General features: G+C 46.0%; 1 protein-coding gene across 1 annotated transcript in view; it reads right to left on the bottom strand.

The window, feature by feature from the left end:
* LOC149336963 (calcium-activated chloride channel regulator 1-like) overlaps positions 1–24,077 on the bottom strand; it is a 33,564-nt gene extending 9,487 nt beyond the window's left edge. Inside the window, exons 1-11 of the mRNA XM_089554792.1 lie at positions 23,922–24,077; positions 20,771–21,068; positions 18,289–18,395; positions 15,941–16,114; positions 13,017–13,144; positions 12,372–12,486; positions 9,556–9,783; positions 4,643–4,945; positions 2,526–2,744; positions 2,166–2,439; positions 356–532 (exon numbers count right to left, since the gene is read on the bottom strand). Of these exons, the coding sequence (XP_089410918.1) occupies positions 356–532; positions 2,166–2,439; positions 2,526–2,744; positions 4,643–4,945; positions 9,556–9,783; positions 12,372–12,486; positions 13,017–13,144; positions 15,941–16,114; positions 18,289–18,395; positions 20,771–21,068; positions 23,922–24,077 (2,179 nt within the window). The remainder of the gene's footprint in view (positions 1–355; positions 533–2,165; positions 2,440–2,525; positions 2,745–4,642; positions 4,946–9,555; positions 9,784–12,371; positions 12,487–13,016; positions 13,145–15,940; positions 16,115–18,288; positions 18,396–20,770; positions 21,069–23,921) is intronic.
* Positions 24,078–24,340: the final 263 nt, after the last annotated feature.

Here is a 24,340-nt window from a genome sequence, read left to right on the forward strand (position 1 = left end):
TATTTTTATGAGATTTACCGACTTTAAGCGAGGCAGGCTATGAGGGACGCTGTAGTGAAGGGCTCCGCAAATTTCGACCACCTGGGGTCCTTCAACGTGCACTGACATCGCGCAGTACACGGGCCTCTAGCATTTCGCCCCATCGAAATGCGACCGCCGCGGCAGGTATCGAACCCGCGTCTTTCGGGTCAGCAGCCGAACGCCATAACCACTGAGCCACCCGGGGGGGGGGGGGGGTTATTCACAAGTAATGAGAACAAGGGTTTGCGCTTTACGCATTTTATGGGGTTTAACGTCCCAACGTGACCATAGCTATGAGGAACGCCTAATGATAACAAAGCACTCAGAAACTCACTTGCAGATGAAGTTAGCATGTGGTCCGTGGTGCAAAAACTGCCCGAACCAGGCCTGGGTTCTACCAGCCGAGTCTTCTGGTGGCCTGCGACGTGAGCCGCCACAGCGTACCTTCCTCTCCCGGCGAACTGGGTGAAGTACCCTGAGTACGTTCCGTCGTTCGCCTGGACGTCTGGTTCTAAGTGAGAACACAGGGTGGAGTGTTGAACTAGAGAACGAAATGCCCTGAGAGGAGAGCATTCGGCATCACCTAAACTTCATTACAAAGAATTGATTATTTTTTCAAAAATATTCTCTCGAGATCTGTGTAATCAGTAGCGACGTGAGGCTACGAAAACTGCGTGTACAATATTCATGCCTCTAGTAGCATTGCTGATAATTTTTAAATATGGAAAAGTAGTCGGTCGTGGATCTTAGAACAGCAACGTCAGCAGCGTGCTGGAATGTTCTATTTGCTGTTCAAAATTTCATTTTGACACTGCTCTGGCATTTCTTTTCGCCTCTGAAGGGCCAAAACGCATAAATGTATGTTTACGGCTTGCGATCGCATCAGTCGCTCTATTCTTAATACCTGCAGCTCTAGCTGTTTTTCCTTCTTTTTTCTTCTGACCAACAGGATGGAACGCACATTTCCTCATTTGTAAAGGCAATGGTAGAATAGACCTCGTGCGTCATTTTTCAGTGGTCGAACATTTTGTAAGTTGAAGCGGGAAGCACATGAGGATTTTTGCACACCCGCTTTAACGTACAGGGTTGGTCAAAAGTTCCCAGGCCACATGGTCCGCTTTTCATCGGTATATCCTGGCACTTGAGATTCCGATAAAGCTATCAAGGTTCTCAGATGGTAGAACGATCCTTCTTCTATTCTCTACAGATATTTTCAGCTTCGAGGGTATCTCAACTGCCCGACTATGCTGGTCAGAAGCAAACCCTGTGGCCTTGTAACTTTTGACTGACCCTGTACCTAAAAAGGCGTACATTCAGACTATGCAGACATGCTCTTTAGATCCGAAGCAAACACTCCGCAAGGATTAGGAACACATTGTCGCTGAGCTGCGCTGTATACTTCCACATTTTCCTTCAGCTGCTTCGTATTTTGCTCGTCATGCTTGATTGCCTGTTCTGCATGACTGCCCGAATTGTATACGAAGATGAAAAACTTTATATGAATCTAAAATTTGCAATCGTGAAGTTCGAAATTTTGTGCACCACTCATGAATCTCAACCAACTCTATTGGTGAGAAATGATGTAGTACAGATAAATAACCCCTAAAGCAAAAGAAGTGATCGACTGTCGTCAGTTGTTAGAGGGTAAGTAAAGCTGGCAGTTTTTCGCAAGCTTCTCCGACACTTCTCTGCAGAAAATTCAAAAATGTGGGCTATGCATTGGTTTTTCAGAAGAATGACCTGAACCGCGAGTGGGTGCATGATGAAATGAACGGCGGCGCAACAAGGACACTAACAAGAAAGGGGACACCACATGTGGATACCACATGTCGTGACCCCTTTCTTGTTAGTGTTCTTGTTGCGCCGCCGTTCATTTCATCATACAATTGTTTTTTACTTAATTTCCATACAGATTTTTAGGCAATGTGGCCTTGGTGTAGTTGGGGCTATAAGTTGACTTCTCAGCAGCTTTGTTTACAATTAAAGGTCTTACAACTCAAATTCCTCTCACATACGTTCTGCCACTACGGCCAGTCGTCTAGTAACATCGGCTAAACTGCAAATGCTACAGTCTGAGCGTTCGCTAGCACTGAAGCAGGACAACAGAAAGAAGTAAACAGCAACTAGGAATCAGAAATTCGTACCTTGACCGTCGTCGTTGAGTCGAACGGTAACCTTGTGTGGCGGCTTTGGTCTGGTGACCTCAGCAGTGACTTCAGCATTGAGAATGATCATACTACCTTTAGTCACTGTGGCCAGAATGATCGCTTCCATCGGTTTTGTCACCTCTAGGCTGGCCATTCGGCAGGATGCTCGAATCGGCTCGTCATTTTGCTCCTTGGCTTGTGACTTGACTTGTATGTTAACCTCAACCTCGGACGGGCTGGAGCTCTCCAGGTGAAGCGTCCATGTTCCTGCCTTTTAAATAAATCACGAAACGACTTATTATCAAGCAGTGCTCGGTTCTTTTTTTCCCTTGTTTCTACGCCAATTTCCTGCCTTACCTTCGCTGGACTGGGTAAGAAGATGGTCTTGATTTCGTCTCTGCCACTTTCTTGGCAAGCCTGACACTTCTGCCCGCTAGGATCAACGAGCCACGCTGTGATGTGCCCGCTGCCTGGAGGGACGCGTTGAATGACGACAATGGTGTTGTTGCCCAAACTGCGCTCGAGTATGAACTTCTGGTCTAATGTTCGAGTAAAAAGCGTTGGGCGGTCCATAATCTGCAAGTAACCAAAATAGAAAGCAGCTGCATAATTTCGCTGGTCATCATCATCACCATCAGCCTGACTATACCCATTGCAGGGCAAAGGCCTCTCCCATGTCTCTCCAATTAACACTGTCCTTTGCCAAAGGCCTCTCCCATGTCTCTACAATTAACCCTGTCCTTTGCCAGTTCCGGCCACTGTATCCCCGCGCTGGTAGTTGATACTTACCCGCTAGTTTATACTTACCCGATAGTTTATACTAGTTTCGCTGGTAGTTTATGCTTGCCCCATTAGGAACGAGTGTATTTTGTGTACTGTACTTTCGAATCTATATTTTTTACAGCGCAGCTGTTAAGCGCCCCTGCGAGGATTCCATGTCGGCGGCGTTGTCGGTGTAACGCGCCACCTGACAACCATGGCAGGTACTAGCAGAGCAAGACGCCGCCTGCCACGGCGAGAGCGGAGGAATGGGCAACCAGAAGGTGGCTGCCACGGCAAGATCCCGGAGGGTGATGATGATGAAGATGATAATGTCGCGTTCACGCCCTTTACAGCGGGAGAGCATCTGTTATCAGATTCCGTCCAAAATGTACAAAAAAAATAATAAAATAAACATCTATACAAAAAAATAAACGGACTAGCAGCGTATACCACGCCACCTGTCAGCGGTGGCAGGAGGTATGTGAAGACCTGCGCTCAAATTTCCCATTACCGACTATCGTAATCGCTTCTCAATTTTTTAAGCTCTAACATTAATATTGAGTCTTACGTAAGTAAATGGATCATGAAATGCAAACAGAAAACAAAATCCTGAAATTTTCCCGAATTACGAAGACATAGTCCCATTGTTCCCCCCGTTATGTACCCATGGAAAGAGCTCAGCGAATTTCTTACCGACTATGTCCCCGAAAGTCCTTTTTCAGCCTGCCTATTTCTCCGCCAGAATATAGAACATATTTTGAGTTTTTTTTTTTAGTATAAACCTACAGAAAAGTCAGAAGTAAACGTGGCATACTGTTCAACTGATGTGCCTACAAATTTATTTCTGCTGATAGGCCGCATATGTCACTGCGTTTATCTACTGCGCTATGCTCCCATGTGTTCACAGTGCCTTCGTACTATCTATCCTATCGAATAGATTTTCCATCGATGGAAGGTGAATAGCTACAGTCGCTTAAAGAGTTCAGATATAAAGTAAAATCCTGGCTAATAATGTCTACAGCGAAGTAAGTACTGCATTGAAACAACTGCTGAAATGCATTGTAAAAAGTTCTGTTGGCAAGCTTTGTGATGGGCAATTGTCTTTATGTGTGTCCCTTCAATCTGTGTATTAGGGGGCTTTTATTTTTCAAAATGTGCAAATGTGCTCGCTGTTCCTATTGAGGTGTGTTTTTTGTGTTTTATTACGAGGAGCTTTGCGCTTTTATGTAATTTTCGTGCCTCCATAGGTTACAAACCGTGTTATTTTGGCGCTGCTGAGTGCGTGCATGTATGCGTGCATGTGCGTGTATGAGTACGTGCATGTATGCATGTATGCAGTTTCAGCGCCTTCGGAAACGAATTATGCCGGAAGTAATGCCCTAGATAGTCCAACAAATTGCCTAAACGCGTGCCTCGTTTTTGGGATAAAAGCTTGAGGAGCTTTTCATTAAAATGCTTTGATCTCGAAAGGCCCAATATATCGAAACTTGTCACCACATGTGCAGCTCACTTTCTGCTTGAGATTGCTACAGTCCGCTTAGGTAAGTGCTCCAGCAGCCACAAATAAGATAGCCATTAATCTGCCTATGGTAAAAAGAATTCCAACAGACGCAAATATTGCTACTAAGCTATCAAGAGCTCATACTGCAGTCATTTTTTTTTTCGTGCGGTTCCGCTCCTAGCTGCGTCACGCACAATGTGGCGGTACGTACCTGAGTATATCTTTCAGATGATTCGTCGGCCTGACTCGTGGTAGCTGCCACAAAAGCAGACTCCATCTGCAGAGCTGTGTTTCCTTGGAGGTCATCAAAGAAGAACGCTTTGCCTTTGGTCGCTGTTGCTAGTTTCTCCAGTTTCTCGTCTGCCGCATCACCCAGTGCCATCGTGCTGACTTCGACCTTTGCTGCCACGACTTTTGGCATGACGTCATCCATGAAGGGACTTTCGTTCTCCACGCCGTCGCTCATGAGCACAATGATGGCACCTTCCGGAGTCTCGTCGGTGGTGTTCAGCACCTGCGGTAGCGTAGGGTACAGACTGCCCATGCCTCTATAGGCAAACCAGAAGCCCGTTGCGTACCTTTGACGCCGATAAGAATATCTGCAATCTGTTTTTGCGACCAGCTAGAAACAATTGGCCTGGCTTGCGCTACGTTAAGCCTTGCCTGCATGGAGCATTTTATTACACGCAGAAGCGCACCGCGCATGAAATGCCTGAGTCCATGCCGCTAAATTCCCCGCCGCATGGGTTGACAAAACCAATTCCAGCGCTTCCCAGACTGCCGTGCCCCTAGTGTTGGTAGTTAATAAAAACTCATTGCCTTTTGCTATATTTTTGGCGAAATATGTATAAAAATACTGCTAGAGTGCTATAAAAATGCCTTCTCGACCAAACCATTCAAAAAGAGCTGCGTTCTGCGTAAAACGGGCTTCATTATTTCAAATTATTTGCAGCACTGACGTCCGCCGCACACTGGGGCGCACTGACAGCGAAATCCTGAAAATGTCCTGAATTATTTCATTTTTAGCTTTCTTTTCCTTGGAGACGAGAATGCTCAACTAATCCCTTGAGTGCCGGCCACAAACAGGGAACGTGCGCCTTGAAATTCTTGAGCAGTTTCGGGGTGAGCCAACACTAACCCTAATGGTAATGGTTTGGTTCGTCGGTTTATGGGATTCACCGACCCAAAGCGGCTCAGGCTACGAGGTACACCTTAGTGGACGAATCCGGATAATTCTGAACACCTGGGTTTCTTTAACGTCCACTGACACGGCACAGTACACTGGCTTCTTGCGTCTCCATCGAAATGCTACCGCCGCGGCCGGGATCGAACAAACTTCTTCGGGGTCAGCAGCCGAGCATCATATCAACTTAGCCACTGCGGCGGCTACTAACGGCTGAACGCGCAACTAACCAATTCCCTTGGCCATGCCGCCACCATAGGATCCCTTCGAATCGACCGAGCAAGTGCCAGCGCTTTCCCTTGCCAACAAACCCAAACGGGATTATTTCTCATCCGCGGAACCTGATGAGCCATGAAATGAACACAGCCTTCTGTGTTAGGTAAAAATGTAGTAAATAAAAGGCATTACCATAGTCACTGCTCTTTTCCCTCGTCGCGCGTTCGTGTCTGCGGAAAACGCTGCATCGCCAATATGCAGCTTTGCAACTATGCCTTGGCGCCAAAACCTTCACCGAGTGGCTAACGTTGCCCACCCAATAGCACCTGACACTTCCACGAGCTGGGTTTGCACGCTCTTTACGACGAATAAAATTGTTTGGACCTCACACAGAGGTTGTCAGTTGGCCGCGTTTGCACCGTTGTAGCCCACGAAGTTGCACTTTGGTCTGGGGCTTACCAGGACCTTCACTGACTTAATCCTGACGGCAGCAGCTCGAGTAAGGCGCCGTTACCTGAACTCGACGATTGCTGTTTGCACGAATTCGATAGAAGCTAACTAAATACCGCGGAACACCCCTGGAGTTATGGGGAAGCGAGTAGCAAACCGGCTTATGCTCCAGCTCTCCTCTGCAGCTCTCCAGGCGAGGTTGCATGCGAAGACAACGAATCGAACTTTCCTCTCATCGGAGCCTTCGAGAGACAGCGAAATCCATTAAGGGAAAACAGAAAATTTAGCCGGTGTTTAAAAATCACCGGCATGCTGCTTGGCATGGGGAAGGATATTTAGGACATAAAGACGGAATGGGAGTGGTGCGGAAACTGTAAAATTAAATGAATAAAAATTGGAGAAGATAGAATGCGGCCATTAATTGCGTACTAAGGTGCACCGGCGACTAATGGCGTAACATTTGAAACGACGAGGTGCATAGTCCAACAAATGAGCTAACAAAGTTCACATCGTGAAGAATGTATGAGGATAACATACAAGGGGAAATTAGGTGTTATCGACATGCGCAATTCGAAATAAATGCATGAACAAAAAGTTTATTGCGAGTATCTGTTGCCTAAGTCAGGCTAAGGGACCTAAAACACTGTCTATTCTTAGAGGCACTGGGGAGAGCTTTTCCATGCAGTGCTCATTGTACGCACGCTTGTCAACATAGGCGGGGCCCTCAAGCAGGATGTTTCCCACAGTTTCGATCTATCGAAACTGTGGAAATCGTCATCGCAGTTGTTACAACGCGGGCTGTTTATTTTGCTATACCAAACCGGTATCTCAAGCCGTTTGTAAATGCAACGTTTAGGCGAGGTCGCTGATAAGGTGTTTCCAGATGGCGAGGAATTCTGATATGTGGGACGAGTGAGTAAAGAAATTGATCTGATATGATCACTTGATCTGATATGTGGGACGAGTGAGTAAAGAAATTGGTAGTGATGTGTCGGCAAGCTCGACAGCCGATACGTTTCTTCGAAAGCAAAACTTTTGAGCCATTTGGGACGCATCAGATTTCGTTCGTCAGTCAGCTACGTGAGGATTCGGAGCTGGAACCTCTTATCGACTACCTGGAAGCCCATGTCACGGAGGTTTTCCAGCCCTTCGCAAGAAAGCAGTCCCCCTTTTGTATCCGCAGAAACATACTACACAAAGGAAAAAATTTTTCCAACACGACGAGGTTACCTCCTCGTCATCCCAGAGCCTCCCCGTGAAGAAATCTCGCAGGCCTGTCTTGACGAGTGGAAGGCCTTGCGGCCACAGTACAATATCACGTGCGTACGTACGACGATAGTCAGCGATGGCAAAGACTTCCTGCCAAGCCATCTGGACTTCTACATCCCGTACAAGTTTCCAGAGTCCAGTTTGAGGAAGTTGGCATTGGGCCTTCTCGGCCCTTTTCCAAATTCATCACCGGGAAACATGTGAATCATTGTCACCACCACTGATTATCTAACGCGCTACGCTGCCTTCAGCCATCGCTCCCCCCCCCCCCCCCCCGGAAAAAAAAAACGCAACAGAAAATTTTCCATTGTCACTACAGATATTGTCGTATTTTCAGCATCGAATTTAATTCACAACCAGAAAAATTTTGGTATTAAGAACCGAGCCTGCTATTCCACTTAACGGTCGCCAGTCTTCACAGCAGAATTGGTTTCCTGCCCACGAATGCTGCCAAGCAATGCTGTGGCCACGCAGGGCACCATATTTTTTTTGCGTATTTCAGCAACACCGCTGTCATCGTTTGTGCTTAATAGAGTTCCCTTCCCTTCTTTTAACAGTCTGAGTCTAATGCTGTGTGGGTTAATTTTAAGGAGAGTGCTGGTAATTTATAACCATGGCCAAAGCTACTTCTGTAATTCGCTCTCTCCGCAGAAACCTTCCCATTTATTTTTGTGTTATCAAGCGGCACCCTGTTAGTACCTATCAAAAATTGTACGCCTCTAAGATTTCTATGGCTTTGTCGCAGACCGTAAAATTCGCTATAGCGCTTTGCCATGACATTAGGCTTGTGGACTTTAAGAGCCTTTGAATCATCTATTTCTGGCTTACCCGCTCTGCAGCAATATTACTGAACTATGAAAGCACCCCACAATTCTGCAAACATTCAATATTTTTGATTAGCGCTATTTCATTATCTACAAAGAGACCAGACGCGGCCTTCGACAGCGCAGCCAGGTGCCTGGCATCCTTCTTTCTGAGACCGAGGTGTGTAAATTTTGTACAGGCTCAGCAACACTCTGTTATCTGTCATAGCTGTGACCAAAATAGAACCTCTATCTATTTTACACAAGATCGACACAGCTTGTTCGGTCGATAAGCCGTCGGCGTAAGAGTATTACCTAGGCACCGCGTGTCAGGAATAATCGGGGGCTCCGTAAAAAAACTCGAATCATGGTAATCTGTGATTCTAGTGATTGGTTTGGTTCGGTTTATTGGGGTTTAACGTCCCAAAGTCACTCAGACTATACAGGACGCCGTAGTGAAGGGCTCCGGAAATTTCGACCCGGTGGGGTTTTTTAACGGGTGCTGACATCGCACAGTACACGGGCCTCTAGAATTTCGCCTATATCGCAATTCGGCCGCCGCGGCCGGGATCGAACCCGCGTCTTGCGGGCCAGCAGCCGAGCGCTGTAACCACTCAGCCACCGCGGCGGGAGATTCTAGTTTGGTTTGGTTTATGGGGTTTAACGTCCCAAAGCGACTAAGGCTATGAGAGACGCCGTAGTGGAGGGCTCCGGAAATTTCGACCACCTGGGGTTCTTTAACGTGCACTGACATCGCACAGTACACGGGCCTCTAGAATTTCTCCTCCAAAGAAATTCAACCGCCTCGGCCGGGGTCGAACCCGCGTCTTTCGGGTCAGCAGCCGAGCACCATAACCACTGAGCCACCGCGGCGGCGGGAGATTCTAGTGATTGATGATTCATTGTTGTGTGATAGGCGATGAGGAGTTAATGAAATCACTGTAATTAATTGATTAAAACGATGAAAAAGTTCAAAAAGAGGGTTCAAAAGTGTGAAAACATTCAGAAGCAAAAGCCAATGCTTGATGTTAATTAAGAAAATTTGCGGTGTCTAATTGATCAATTAATAACTGAAACAAGTGAAAGAAAACGAAAAATGCGTTCAAAGGTGTCAGTCTGGTGAGAATGGGAAGCCTAACCCACTACGCTATCGCGTCATACCTTTAAGGCGGAGCTTCAGTATCCGCTCCAATTTTTGCTTACCTCCAATGCCAGCTCGAGACCACAACCAATGCAGGTGGACGTATATGGCAGCAGCCTGTCGACTGTGTCCAGGAATCCTTGCCGCGTGTTGACATTTACAGGCATCAGGGTGTGGTACACGAGGGCGATTCTGCTAAAAACCACCATTGCCAGCCGCTTCGAACCGTCCGGTATGTCACTGATGTACCGGCGCGCAGCTTCTTTCAGGAATTCCAGGCGGCTATTATTCTATAATGAGCAAACGAGGTAGAGTAGTGGAAAAAAAAGCTTGGGGGAGGCGGATTCACAGAAAAAAAAATTATTGCTGCCCGGTCAGAAAAAGCAGGTCTATGAAATCTTTATAAGCGTCGGGAGATGTTCATGCTTCATCCACTGCAATGACTATGAAACGGCCAGTTAGAGAAGTAACCCAGAAATTAATTTTTACCCCCGCGAGTGCGCATACCCCAAACGCTTCTCCATGATTGGCCTCACTGTCGTAAAGCGAAACCCTGTTTCAAAGGGCGCCTAAATGATAAACGAAAACAGCTGCGTAGACTGCTCCTTTTCAACAGGTTCAACAGGCGCACTACCACAGAATGAGCACACTTCTCAGTAGGTTTATGCACCAATTTTACGAAATGTTTCATTTGTAAATGGTGGAAATAGAGCAGTCACATTTTTTCCAGAGAAGTAAGATTCAAAATAACAACAGTCAAGATAATTAATAGCTGAGAGTGCACTTATTTCGGCATCATTTGCTTGTGCAAGAAAATTCAGCTAAGCACGAGCCCCAAGGAATCTCTACCCCACTGCCCATGCATTTTGTTCTACTTAAAGCCGAGCGTGTTCCTTGTGCTCAGTACATGAGCTGCAAAGAAAAATTACTCAGAGCACATCGCTTCTTCTTTGCATTGAAAACGCCAAACGTTGCTCAAATTTGAAAGTGTATGCAATGTTCACTTAATCGCAGCCATGCCTTAGCATACACCAGTCCATAGAGAAAATGAATGTCAGCTGTAGAGCTGCACTTCGCGAATAAGCTGACCGACAGTCAGCTGTGAGTCAGTGCGGTTACTACTTTTGAATCACTTTTTCTTTCATTTGTCAAGTAAAGCTACCAGACATTCATATCACGCATTGATAAGCCTAATAACGGCTGGCCTCCAAGGTATGTTCTATGAATTAGAGCATTCATCAAAGCTTCCCGAGAGGCATTTATTCGCCCTTTAAGCTCTTAAAGAGACCCTAGTACGTGATCTTCATCGGCAAAAAACTCCAGGTAAGGAGCGGAAGTTACATTGTACGCGCGCAGTGAGTTACCACATTTAAAAGAAAAGAAGTCGCACATGCTGCGGTATAGAGCTTCGCTGGGCATGTCAAGTGTGGAAGCTCTCAAGAACGAGATGTATGAGCTTCCGTCGCTCTAATTGACCAAATTATGACATTGTTTATGCAGCCAAGTACCTCTGCGGCGTAAGGCTGTCCTAGAGGGTAGATTTCAAAACATAGCCTGCAATCCTTACGTTACCGTTCCTTGCATTACAGCCAAGGCTATCCTTGCCCTGCGAAACTCTTCTCGCCCCATAACTTCTCGCCCCATAACATAATGCCTGCAAAAGCAGTATATCTCCCTCAGCCTCAAATCTCACCAAAGCTCAACTCAAGCGCCCCTGACAAATTATACTGTTGCATTGGCATGCAATAATTCGGTCCAGTTCGGCACCTATTAAATGCCCCAGCATTTTGTGCACATTATTTTTGTTCGCTGACATTTAGCATTTAGCGACAATAGTTATTTATCGTAAGAATTCGTGCTCGTCTGATGCATCCCTTTAACTGTCAGGATTTTACGTCGCCTCTCTTGCTACTTGTCGACATGTTCTAATAAACCGCCGCCAAAATAATGTAACTGGCTTTCAACTTAAACTCCCGAATTCCTTCTATTCCATGCCCATTCAGCTTCGGCGGCTGGCGATCGACGCATGTCGCAGGAAATCTTCTAATGTATTTCCGGACTTGCTACCCTGTGATTTATTCAGTACAGTGCATCAAATTCTGGCTCTGAAATAATGAATTTCTTTTCTACGAGGCGGTGAATTTTGATGCGGTTCCGCCGGGTGCTCTGTACAAGTTTTTCATTAAAGATGCGGGGCAAAACTTTATAGCCTGCCCTCCCACCAGTGGCTTCCTTTGTGCAATGGGATTTGTCTAAGGTTAATTATTCTATTGCTAGAAGAGGTAGTCAACTTTATAACAACGTCACAAAATTTAACAGAAGTGTTAGTGATCAAGACACGAAAATAACAGCTGAGAATATCAACTGATTGCCACAGAGAAGATTCTTTTATGTGCGGAGCTAGCCATCTGATTGCTTGTGCCTACTAAAGGGTCATAAAATGCCTATTAAAATGCTGCCTTTATTTGTAGAGTACCTAAACTGTGAGTTTATCCAACAAAGACATCTGCATCTAATAACGGCGCTGTGCAGTGAGACGAATCAGCTTATGAGAGAAGTTGACGTTTTAGGGTTTATGTTGCGAATAACACTGCGCTAAAAGTAAAGGTGAACGAAACGGCGCGCATAATTCAATTTGGTGCGTGGCCGCGAAGCCCTAACCATGATGTGCGCAATGCTGCTTGTGGATAGGGCTCGCACCTCTGTCGCGGCCGCTGACCAATTCATTCGTGACACTGACCATTAATGTCTGCCTACCTATCTCCGAATTGCTGCTGCACTAGTGTTTGTTCATTCCGTAACAAGAAGAAGAAATGGGCCGCCAGTGGACGGCCTCCTAAGTTAATGGAACTGCGATGCCAACGCTGGCCGTGCTTACAATCATGCTCTCCGAGAGGTCCAGGACGAGTACAACTCGCTGCGGCAAAACTTCCTTCTGCTGCGTCTCTTCGAAGGACACCTGGATGCGCTTGGACATGTCGGACCGAGGGGCCCTGCACAAGTAAGGAAGAGAGGATGTTGTGCTGAACACTGGATTCATCAGGGGGGGGGGGGGGGGGGGGGGTAGAGCGCGAAGAAGACGAAAGACGAAGCAAGAAGAATACACAGAGGAGCGCTGGAAACACGGAAAAGGGCACTGTTCAATAGAAATACATTGAAGAAGGATGGACAGCTGGGCGAGTTTGTAATAAATCATCGCGGGGGGTACAGCGCGAAGAAGACGAAGGACGAAGCAAGAAGACTAGACAGACTAGCGCTGGATTTGATGATACCCGGGTTTGCATTGTCCTTCCTTAACCTAAAACAACTCCAAAACCCACTGATTTAAACGAGACGATTTGTCTTGGAGCCCTTGCCTTCTGTCGTTTTCTAAAGGCTGGGTGAGCATTTGTACATTGATGGCGACAATTGAAGCAGCTCTGGATGTGTTTGTAGTGAGAAGCAAAAAAAAACGGCCCTTGAAATGAGTGATACGCACACTAGTGTTTTCTAGCTAGATCCATGCAAGCAAAAACCAACGCACTTTTTGAAGTCTTCATTTTCGCTGATGACCTCCCAGGTAGGCCTGCCGTTGCAGATCTTATTTTGTTTGTTCGGAGCAAATGCGTTGTGCTGGCGCGGTCCCTTGTTGGAGTCACAGAATTGGCTGACCTGCAACGCAGATTGCATCCCCTTAACAATGTGGTTGCTAAAGAGGACATTCATAAATATCGAAGGTCAACGAACAAAATTTTGCATCGGCTACATTTGGTTTAGGCATAAGGTAACGTCTTTGCCAAAAGTAACCGAGCAGCCGCGATGGCAGCGGGAGCAGGCTTTCAGCCGAGCGGCGGCGCTGTGGTCTCCGGCGCTGGCCGCTGCTCCCCGGACGATAGTGTAAACTGGGTGACGTAAACCTGCGCTGTCGCCCTCCTGCTTTAGATGATAAGAAATAAGCTAGTAGTATGCGCGGCGAGATAATTTCGTGCGTTTAGAGCGCTGTCATGCTGAGCGAGGATGCAGGTTTAAGGCAGCGAGTAGCACTCGCAGCCGGGGCAGCAGCGGCCAACGCCCAAGATAGCAGCGCCATCACTCGGCTGCAAGCCTGCTCCGGTTGCCGGCGCGGCTGCTCGGTTACTTTTGCGAAAGACGGTACATTTCGTGAACATTACCTGAACTGTTTTTCTTCTGTGCAGTATAAGGAGTTTTAGATAATAACAGCTCAAAGATTTAGCGGCCACCAAATGAACTGATGCGGAGGAAATGCTATAGCATTTTTTTGCACTTTTAGGTTCCTCGGGTACGGACACAGTGGGCAAAACAGATGTTACGCCGCTGTACATTGCCCAGTGCACTTAATGCCACATATTAGCAAAGTGGGATTGAATTAAGGAAGACATAACAGGTTATGCCTGGCTCACTGTGTTCGCTTATTAGTAAGTCTATATATATGCATTTGAGGTTGTTTTCGTGTCATGTAAGTAAATTTTTTGTTATAACTGAAAGCGCTCTCTGCATTGTGTCTTCAATGTATTGTTGCATACACAGTGTGTGCTGACAATAGCTATAACTTAAAAGTTGATGAAAAAGCGTTAGATGAAAACTTGTCAGTCTACTGGCAAAGCGATTTCATCATGTTTTTCCCTTTTGCCTTATAAGTTCGCTACTTGAAAAGGTGCAGGTTCTTGTAAAGCCCATCTTGAAGGCGTTTTGGCTGCGCCCCAGGCATCTGCAAGTAATGTCGAATAAAATTGATTGATTCATTCATTCATTAATTGATTTACTGATTTTTTTTATTCATTAATTGAATGCTGGATTACTTGATTCATTAATTAGTTGATTGAATAATTGATTGATTGATTGATTGATCGATCGATTGATTGATTGATTGATTGATTGATTGATTGATTGATTGATTGATTGATTGATTGATTGATTGATTGATTGATTGATTGATTGATTGATTGATTGAATGAATGACTGACTGACTGACTGACTGATTGATTGATTGATTGATTGATTGATTGATTGATTGATTGATTGATTGATTGATTGATTGATTGATTGATTGATTGATTTACTGGTTGATTCATTCGGTCACAGGCTGGCTGGCTGCGCTAACAGCTTCTACAGATGGGCTATATATGTCTCCCTGTATATATATGTCCCCCTGTATACATTACTCTGTAGCGCAATGACGTCCTACGCCTGAGCGCTCTGTCTGGACGGACTTAAAATAAAATTGTACCATAAATTCTTAAGTTCTTGCTGCTGAGAGTAAATTTCTGCAACGGAAGAAAACTAGCCAGCGGCTTTAAAACTTTGGGAGGCGGAAATAGAGCCGCCAGTTCACTTTTGATTGATACAGGAACAAAGTGCTCCGGCGAAAAGAAAATGGCAGCACATTTTTAAATAACATTTCTTCAACGTCGGTGGCGGGCGCAGAGATTTAGAGAACCTTCAGTCTTAGGAATGATTCAGCAATTGACCTCAGAAATATGTTCCTCGCCTCATGTTTCGCGCTAGGAAAGGGAGGGAGGTAACAAAAATTCACAGAGGATTACAGCGAAGAGGCTATCATGCGATAACAGTGTGAGCTGTACACGTAGATCCAGCCGCACATGAAAAAAAAAAGTATCAATATGCGACAGATATTTGCGGTTACAAGCGAATGTCGATGCGATATGCCGTATCATGACGCACTGGAGCTGATTGAAGCTTATCTTTTGGTCCGCTTAGGCACCATAAACAACAAGGAATGACGCTGGCACGCACAGGAAGGTGTTCTGTTCAGAGCATAGATATTCAGACTAGGTTCTTCAGGATGTTGCGCTGGTAGTTTGAGAACAAGGCAGAGTTTTGCTGAACTTTCAGCCTGAGACTGTCATCGACTTTACCAACGAACTTTAAGCAATGACTTGATGATGGTAAAAAAAATACCTATTAAGGAATATTGCAAGTAATGAGTGCTGGAAAAAGTAATCCTGTGTCTAAGTTCTCTTTTTAAAACATACATCCAGCCAAGGTGAGCGTGCGGGCAGTAAGACTTATTTGTGTGTTATTTTTGGTCAGAGGTAAGTTAATTCTGCTTACGTTCCATTGAACCTCGGCCTTCCTACTTCACATGTGCCTGAATAGCTCGAAAGGCGCTTGCCAACGCTTCGACAATAGGACTTGTCGAAACGTCACCAAGCACCCCTGAAGCGTCTGCATCTCTTTTTTCTTTGTGTTTGCAAGGAACCCATTTACCCGCCCTCTCTCTATCAACGACATAGTTCAAAGAACACAGAAGCGCACAGTATAAGCTTAAATTTACGTGTTACACAAACCTCACAAGTAACACAACAAGCACGCCGCATAGTTAAAGCGTTACTCGCAAATAAGCTAAGCGATACAATTGCACAGAAATTAACTTTAAGTGCCCTAAACAGAGTCTGTGTGAAAGTAAAAACGGCGTCACGCACTTACATTTCTTTGATATGGCATGAACATGATGGACGCTTCGGCGGGATCCACTTCTGGCTGAAATATCTGCACCGTGCAGTTCTTCAGAAACTGGCACTTTTGCGTGATCATGCACTTTTTCCCACTGGCTCCTGTGGCTTTGTAGCGGATCCTCCCCGAACAAGAGTTAAGCTTTACCTTTGAGGAGAAGAATAGAGAAAGATAGATGGCGTAATCGTAACTGCAATGTCAAACCTTGGTGTCTATGGAAAAAAACGCTAGTAATTAATTTGGCAGTTCGTCTTGGCCAGATATTATTTGGTACAATATAGACTCAACTGCGTTGCTCATTGCGGAGAGTATGAACAGGACGTGAAAAAAGATCCAGAATTTCGTCACGCTCAAGAAGAGACTGACATGTTTCCTGTGTCATATGCACTTTAACAATAGCTTGATTTGCAAGAACCTGAAATTGCCAGTTGGAGTCTGCACACCTTTTTGAATGCAGTTAAGTGATTGCGCAAGAATAAGTATCCGCTTGAAGCCTGAATCCAGGATACTAAAGACGCGATCAAGTGCCCCGAAAATCTTGTTTCCTTTTAGCAACGTGTGCTAAACGACTTCCCCAACATTGACTTCCATAGGTGCTTCACGCCAACCACGTTGCTGCCGTATCCCATCAAGAAAGGAGCCGAGGTAAGAAGATAAGTTTTCTTCGCTGCTGGATAACAGCGTCGTTTCTAGTCTCGCATCTTGGGTACAGGATTTGTCTTCCCACCGCCTGAACGCCATCTATGCCGTACATAAGGTACCAGCTTCGTCCATTCCCTGCAGTTGCGAACAGGGGACCCATGTGAACCCCGAAACGTTAGTTTTTCTTTATTTTTTTTTATTCAGGAAGCGCCCATTTATTCCCATGCTCCCCCTCGTCAGACGGGATTCCGTCAACCGTTGTGCTATATACTATTGCGTGTATTTCTAAGAAACTTTTTATGCTGCTCAAATTATTGATGTTCCGCAGGTTGTAGTAGACTGGCAAATAAAAGTTTCATCGGCCGATGAAGTGACCAATTTCCACGAGCGCAATAATGCAGCATCTGATACAGCATTCTGCAGCAAAATTTTGCGACAGGATTTTAGTTAATTAGCTGCAGGCGGAATGTACAAACTTCTTGACGCCCCCAACGTCCTATGCTGCAGTAGAAGTTCCATTCAGAAGTGAAATGTAGCATCCACGTAAAGAGCGAAACTCTTTCCTTACATCGATCGGCAAACGAAACCTCTGTTTCAAATCAGCAGCCGTCGTCATTAAATTATCCTTTACGACTAAGGTCGCCTTTTTCTGGATCTATTGTCTGAGTACCTAAGAATTTGCACCTAGTGATTTTAGTTTTTTATTTCCTTCATCTACCTTCAATGGCACTTCCACAGCTCCCGTTGCAATCCTTCAGGTTTTCTTTTTTATCATCGGCTGGGGTGTATTAATGGGGAAACATCATGCTGCTCCGAAAAGAGGAAACCGGCGTCGCCTAAAAAGTGGCTTCGTTACAAAACTCGCAATTAGTCCAAAAGGTGGGACGCCACTATGAACGGTAAAGCGTGACCAGTAATAGGCAGTACTAGTACTTACAAGTGCTCCAACTACAAATGAATGGAATAAAATCAGAACAGAATTTGAATAGAATTGGTATGGAATGAGAACAGAATTGTAATGCTAATGCATTACTCGCACGCTAGTTCCTTAAAGGTGCACTGAAGAGGATTCTGAACTTTTCTTTTTGCCGCGGCAACTCGATCTACACGTTCCTAGCATTCTTAGAAACTGCAACTTATTGCCCTCTATGGCCGATTTTCCTAATTAAATCGAATTAACGTCCGGCTCCCGCCTTTTTTTTTTAATTTTCCCTCGTACGATGGGCGGAGTCGACCAACGCGTGGAGTGCCTTTAAGCCAGCTCCGTGGAGGCTTTGCTTTCGCTTTATTTTGTTTTTTAGGTTTCCGTGAATAAATAGCTTCATTCGCAGATAATGTAGCCGCAAAATAAGCCCGCAGAAATAAAAATACGCGCGGGCTATTTGCTTCTACGGACTACTACGTGTTACTCCGCCGATGGCAGAGCGGCAGGCCGCCACGAGACTGGGTGAAAGGCACTCCATGCGTTGGTCGACTCCGCCCACCGTACGGGGGAGAATTCAAAAAAAAAAAAAAGGCGGGAGCCGGACGTTAATTCGATTTAATTGGGGAAATCGGCCACACAAGGCAATAAATCGAAGTTCCTAAGAATTCTGGGAACGTGTAGATTGAGTTCCCGCGGCAAAAAGACGAGTTCAGATTCCTTTTCACTGCACCTTTAACCTTTATTATATGCTCACCTTGCCGTCATGGCAGTAGGTAAGGGGAAAATTGTCGTCTTCCCGGCTGCCGTACTCGTCGAACACGCCGTACCGGTAGTGAGCCCACTCGTGCACGAACACGTACGCTGTAAACGTGAAAGCATGTACAAACGAGCACTGTGAGCTGAAGCGTGCCTTCGCGCACACTTGGAAAGAGTGTTCAGGTTGATCACTAGCAGCGCTTCTTTGCGCCACATCATCGAGCCAATATTGACGCACCGCGCGATGTGCGCGCTCACGGATAGCAGGTATAGTTGTGTTACGTGCAGCTGTGCAAATACCATACAGAAGGCCGGCAGAAAACATTCCGCCTTACGCGCTGAGCTGATAGCAATGTCTGCGTAAATTTGCCCACGCAGGGTACAACACAACAGACGCAGATTTCTAAGCAATTATTCTTTCACGCTTATCACCATGCGCAAGATAACTGATGATCTAAAGCAAACCACTTGTATTGCATAATAGGAGGCCAGGAGCGCAAGGGCAGCTCCGTGTAATCAGAGGTGATCATCAAAACGTGATTTAATGAGCTCATTCGGTCGCAGGATTGACTTGGGAGCCACGTAGTTTAATTGGCGACTGAGATGTCGCTCACTATTCCGAGCACCTCTAAATGCTTATCTGAAGAACAGTCGGAAATGTGAGAAAAGAACCCTTTTTTTTTTTTACTCACTCCAACCGCACACCTCTTTCGGGAAATCGAGCGATAAGCTGCCGATCACATTCAGGGGTCCGGATCGGAGGTTGTGTGCGTGTACTCAGGTGTCATAACGTACTCCAAGAACTCAGTTTCTCGCGCGGAAAAACCAAGGTAATTTTTTTCAGCAAACGAGAAGTTCACTGTCAATGAATTGCATGGATGTTAATCCCTCTTCTCAAATCCTATCAGTACGGTCAATACTCGTTTCACATTAACCAATCAATATTTTGAAGTGACGGCCGCAACTAAAATGGTGGCGCTATCCAAGAGACGTGAAAGGAAGCGGGGTATAAGTAGCGGAGGAGGAGCACGAGGTAAGCGTGTGAAGAAGGACGCAGCATCCGCTTTCATGTCCTCCCCTCTTCCCCTCATCACTAGGGCGAGAAGTCCGGGTCGCAATAAGGTCGTTGAGGGTGTCCGACCCTTATCAATATGGCCTATAGACTGTCCGTACACTTCTTGTAGAATATATTGCCTTCCTATAGATATTTACCTTCGTCTATTCATAGTCTATAGACTGTCCAAAGACAGAAAGAAGTCCACTGTAAGTGTATGGTCGTAAATATATAAATTGTGTATGCATTGCCTATAAGATTTGTATTGCCTTTCGACTAGTCTATAGGATTAGTCTACAGAAAGTTTGTATACTTGATAGAAAAAAGTTTAAACACTGCCTAAAGAAAGTTTTGTAAGGGAAGAACGCGAATCACAGACACAAGACCCAGTAAAGGACGACGATATTGATAGGGGCACTGTACAGCACCGGCGCAGAGTGGAGGGCGAGCGCTCGCAGCTACAACGCACGATTACAGTGAACAATAATGGATAGAGCAGTGCATGGGGTTCTCCGCATGACCCCAGCGGCGCGTAAAAAAGCATCCCGCGGCCTGCTTTCTAGAGTTCCCGATCGCAGTGTTACCAATACCGCAATGGCGCTCCGGTGGCTTCTACGCGAGCGGACACATTGGCTCACCTTAATCACCGTAGGCCCACTTGCTGGATAACATAAAAACAAATTAATTTGTCTTTATACGCATCAAGCATGCGGGGTAAGGGAGTTGCCAATTCTAACTGTAAATGAAGCAGTGAAACTCAATAACGCCTTCATGAGCGGGCGGCCCTCACACCATCATTTCGTTTGCCAATGGCGGGAAAAGACAACCCATTAAGTATATGAGCCTTGCGCGGCACTGCCTAATGTAGTACAACGTAGAAGAGTGATGGGAGAGGATGACGCGTCGCGGCGCAACGCAAGAGCACACAGCGTAATAGCTGTCGCTTGGTTGGCGCATTACGTAGCTTAGCGTGGAAATTTTCAGTTTTCGTTATTATGACCTTTTATAGCTCATCTTGAAAAGGTGTACAACAATCACTTCTCTTATTAAGAGTCGACGAAAAACTATCCCAGATTTTCGCTGTCCAAATTTCCTGTTTCAAGCTAGTTTTTTTTTTTTGCGTGCCCTCTTTGCGCTCTGCATGCTAGTCATTAGTCGCTAGCAATGGTGTGGCTGAAACTGAGTAATGCCCTTGAAGGTTTTCCCTAAGGCACACCAGCAGGCGCTTTCCCGTACAAAGAGCAGAAAAAATACCACCCTCATCATTTAGGTTCAAATGCCCAAAGTGCAAACTTAATGTAAGTAGCGCAATTACAAGACATTAAGTGAACTTCGTTCGAACGACAACACCCTTCTCACACGCGTCTTGTACAGGATTAACTCCATGGTAAGCAGGAATTCAGCTAGTCATTCAAACTACACAAACCTGGATTGCCGCAGTGCGTTGTAGTCGACCCGTTAAGTTCCGCAAGGAACTGCGGTGGGATTTTGATGAAGTCTCCCGGCTGGCCACAGGGCCGCGACTGCCTTGTGAAGGGCCACATCTCGTGAGCTGATCCGGGCTGTTGTACGCGGACATCGCTCTTCTCAAAGGAGCTCCAAGACACCCGTCTTGCGGTGCTCCTCTCGGGCCATGTGTTGGGGAAGTCTATGACCACGTGTTTGAAGTACACGCGCCCATTGGTGGCAGAGTGCAGGAACTCAGACGACGCCTGCAGCAGTGCCTGCATGTGGCAAAACATGGTTTGGATGTCAATGTTGCCTTGCCTTTTTGCTATTATGAGCTTTTGAAGCGAAAAGCTTCACTACGCTAGTCAACACCGCGCTTCGCGTGAGCCGGCGTATGCCGGAGAACGAGTGACGTCACGCACGGCGAAGGCTACTGCGCATGTGCGCCGCCGCTTCTCCTCCTCGCCAACGTTTGACTTTTTGCCGAAGCGTAGGCAGTGCGCATTTGAAAGGAGGGGTATATAGCGCGCTTGCCGATAGGACAGGTGCACGCTTCTGCGCGCTATGCGTCATCGTTTGAAGTTCGCCGCAAGCGCGTGTTTATCGCGGAGGCCGGCTATATAACCGCTTGCCAGGGAATAGGCGTGCGCATTCAACATGGAAGGAGAAGAGAGAAGTGCTACCACGGGAGTTGGCTGAAAAGGAGCGAAGAAATGAAAGGCTGAAAGCTCAACGAGCGTCCGAGACACCCGAACAACGAGAAGAACGTCTCATAACCATAAGTTAAAACATAAGCATATCCATAAGCTAAATCGTAAGCATATCCATAGGCTAAATCATAAAGCATAACATTAAGCGAAACCATAAGCATCACCGCAGCTTTTCGCCTCGAGATATCCAGGCTTAACCTTAGCTAAGCCCCAGCCAATTTTTGAAACGAGTCCGTGTTTTCAGAGGCCTATTATACCAGGCCTAGCTTTTATTGCATATGCTATCCACGTGAGTTGCCAAACAACTCCGAAATGTAATTATTGTTGTGAACTTACAACATGTGCCTGAGCGCAAGACTTAACCACCGTAGCCTGACAAAGAGCGAGTACACCGGTCCGGAAGTAACCCCCCCTTTCCCTACCCATCTGTGGCCTGCGTCTCTCCGAGCCTGCGCGTCATCGCAGACGCTGGAGACCGAAGAGCAAGAAATGGAGAGAGAGAGAAAGAGGGCAGAGTTCTCTCCAGCTACAAGTTTGGGCCAACCAGCTACCGGGACGCTTCCAAAGATAGCGTCCAGAAAGACAGTCCTTCCTGATTGGACGAAAAGGGCGGTAATCTGTGCTGACGAGTGTAGTTGAGAGCTCCCGCCTCCTTTGTTTAGAGCATTCCCCCTTTTGATGTCTCTTGGCATGTAGCGTGTATTTCGCTTGTGCACGAAGTAAATAAGTGAATGCATTTTTCTTCCTGTTTTTCCTTTAAACTCCCTGTCTCATCGTCATTGCTCCAGCCGGTCGATGCCTGTGGGCCTGGGTCCCAACAACCACGGTGGATCCGCTTCCAAACAGCTACTGCGGACCCGCGTCCCAACAATGTACACAATCAAATCATGGAGGAACATGGCGGATAGAGTGAATCCTCATTGGATATCCCCCTTTAATACTGTGATTGCTCTCGGAGAGGTACCAATTGCGAAGGCAGTGTGATTTTTACGCGTCTATGCTATATTCAAACGTACATCGCTAAATCTACGCGCTGGTCCTGAAAACATTTTGCAAGGGTAGCCACCATTGTAACTGCCACAATATATTGCAGCGAAACTATTTTCACAAGACAATATACTCCCGATTGAGACGTGGATTGAGTGTTGTACTGCGCTGTGTGGATGACTGTCAAATGACTTTTGTTACATTTTCCTTCGTCTGAAATGCTGTTAGAAAGCAACGACAGCCTTTATTTAAGCGAGACAAGGAGAAAAGGACAGCTATTTCACATGCGAAATTTGGAAATTGATTCAAAATTCGCTTGGCGAACTTTTTATAACAGAGCTAGGAAGTGGTGCGTTATCACGGCATTAACTTAAATGAGTCCTGCTGAGGATGATACCATTCGCTTCATGCCTCCCGGGCTATAGTTCTCTGCTGAATGCGTTACACTGTAGCTAAGCTACACATGAGTAGTTTATATTTTCTTAGCACACAGCTAGACTGATATCCGCTCAACCACTGCCCTCAAATTTCGTGGCATGCGTTGTCCGTGCCAGAGCAGCTCTCGATTTAATATCAGTTGACTCGGCGGCAAATTGGCTATGGGCATAATGCAATTAAAGGTTAGTGTGGTGGAGGTATCAGTTTTATTGTGCATTCACTATATCATGAATGAAATATTACCCGACTGCGTTCATCAAGTTTGCCAAATCGTAGATAAACACCGGACACCGGCGTAGTTGAGCATTTGAACTGAAGGACAACATTGATGGACTGAAAATTTCTATCAAGAAAGCTGAAGCTGCGTTCAGTGGTCTCAGAAGGTGGGGAAAGTTCATACAGTTAGGTTTCCTAAGTGTCTCGGGAGTGCATGAGCCTAAGCCAATTTGAGGCTCCAAATCCAGATCATGAGAAACAAGACTGTCCACCGTATAACCCTGCCTTCGGCAAGCATTGTAAGTGTATTTACCTCAGCTTACTGTAATCCGTAGTCTCGGGTATATCTGAGCAATGCGTCCTGGGCGCAGCATCCATAGGACTAATCAAAACGCTTTAAAATAAAATTGGAGATGGTAGAACGACCAATGAAGGGAAAAATAATGCGACTAAGTTCAACAGGCATAAGGAAGCGAAAATTGGGCAGCAAACTGGTAGGAATTATTTCTGTTGTTGTAACACAATAGATTGCAATAGACGGAACACTCTGACAGGGGCGGCAGGAAGTTATATTGCGAAAGGAGATTAGATAGGGAGGCGATTAGCTTCGAGAGGCTCACCACCCGAAGGCCAGAAGGAGATATGATTCTTTAGGAAAGAATGTACGCTGTCTGATGTTAACGGTGATGCTAGTCCACGCCTATCTGCACATTAAAAATGTTCAACATGATGCATGCAGCAAAATAACGAATATTAAATGAAGTTTGGGGCACTTACCTTGATGTTCTCGACAATTGGCTCGTTATGAGGGACGTCCTTGTGGATTGAGATCAACAGATCTTTGTAGCCGCCGTCCGTTATATCGATCTCCAGCGATGTCACCTTGATTATCATGCACAAAAGTGCGATGGCTTCGTGCAACCGGCCACCCATATGGGCTGTGCTGGCGGTGATGCAGTGTTAGAATGGCGGGAATTCTCTGCGAACAAAGATCACCAAGCCACAGCGTGTGGTTACGAACTGCCTTCCATATGTAAAACAAAGGGTCGTAGTTCTTAAAGTTTGATTTCGTTTTCGTTTCGTTTCATCGTGAAGTCATCGTAACGAAAACAAGAAGTGTGGATGCAAACAACCAATCGCAGGCCCGCAAGTGACCCTGTCGCAGCCGCAGCTGACCTGGTTAGGCCCCGGCTTTC

This window comes from Amblyomma mixtum, chromosome 7, assembly GCF_055824585.1.
Source record: "Amblyomma mixtum isolate Tamu chromosome 7, ASM5582458v1, whole genome shotgun sequence".
Taxonomy (NCBI): domain Eukaryota; kingdom Metazoa; phylum Arthropoda; class Arachnida; order Ixodida; family Ixodidae; genus Amblyomma; species Amblyomma mixtum.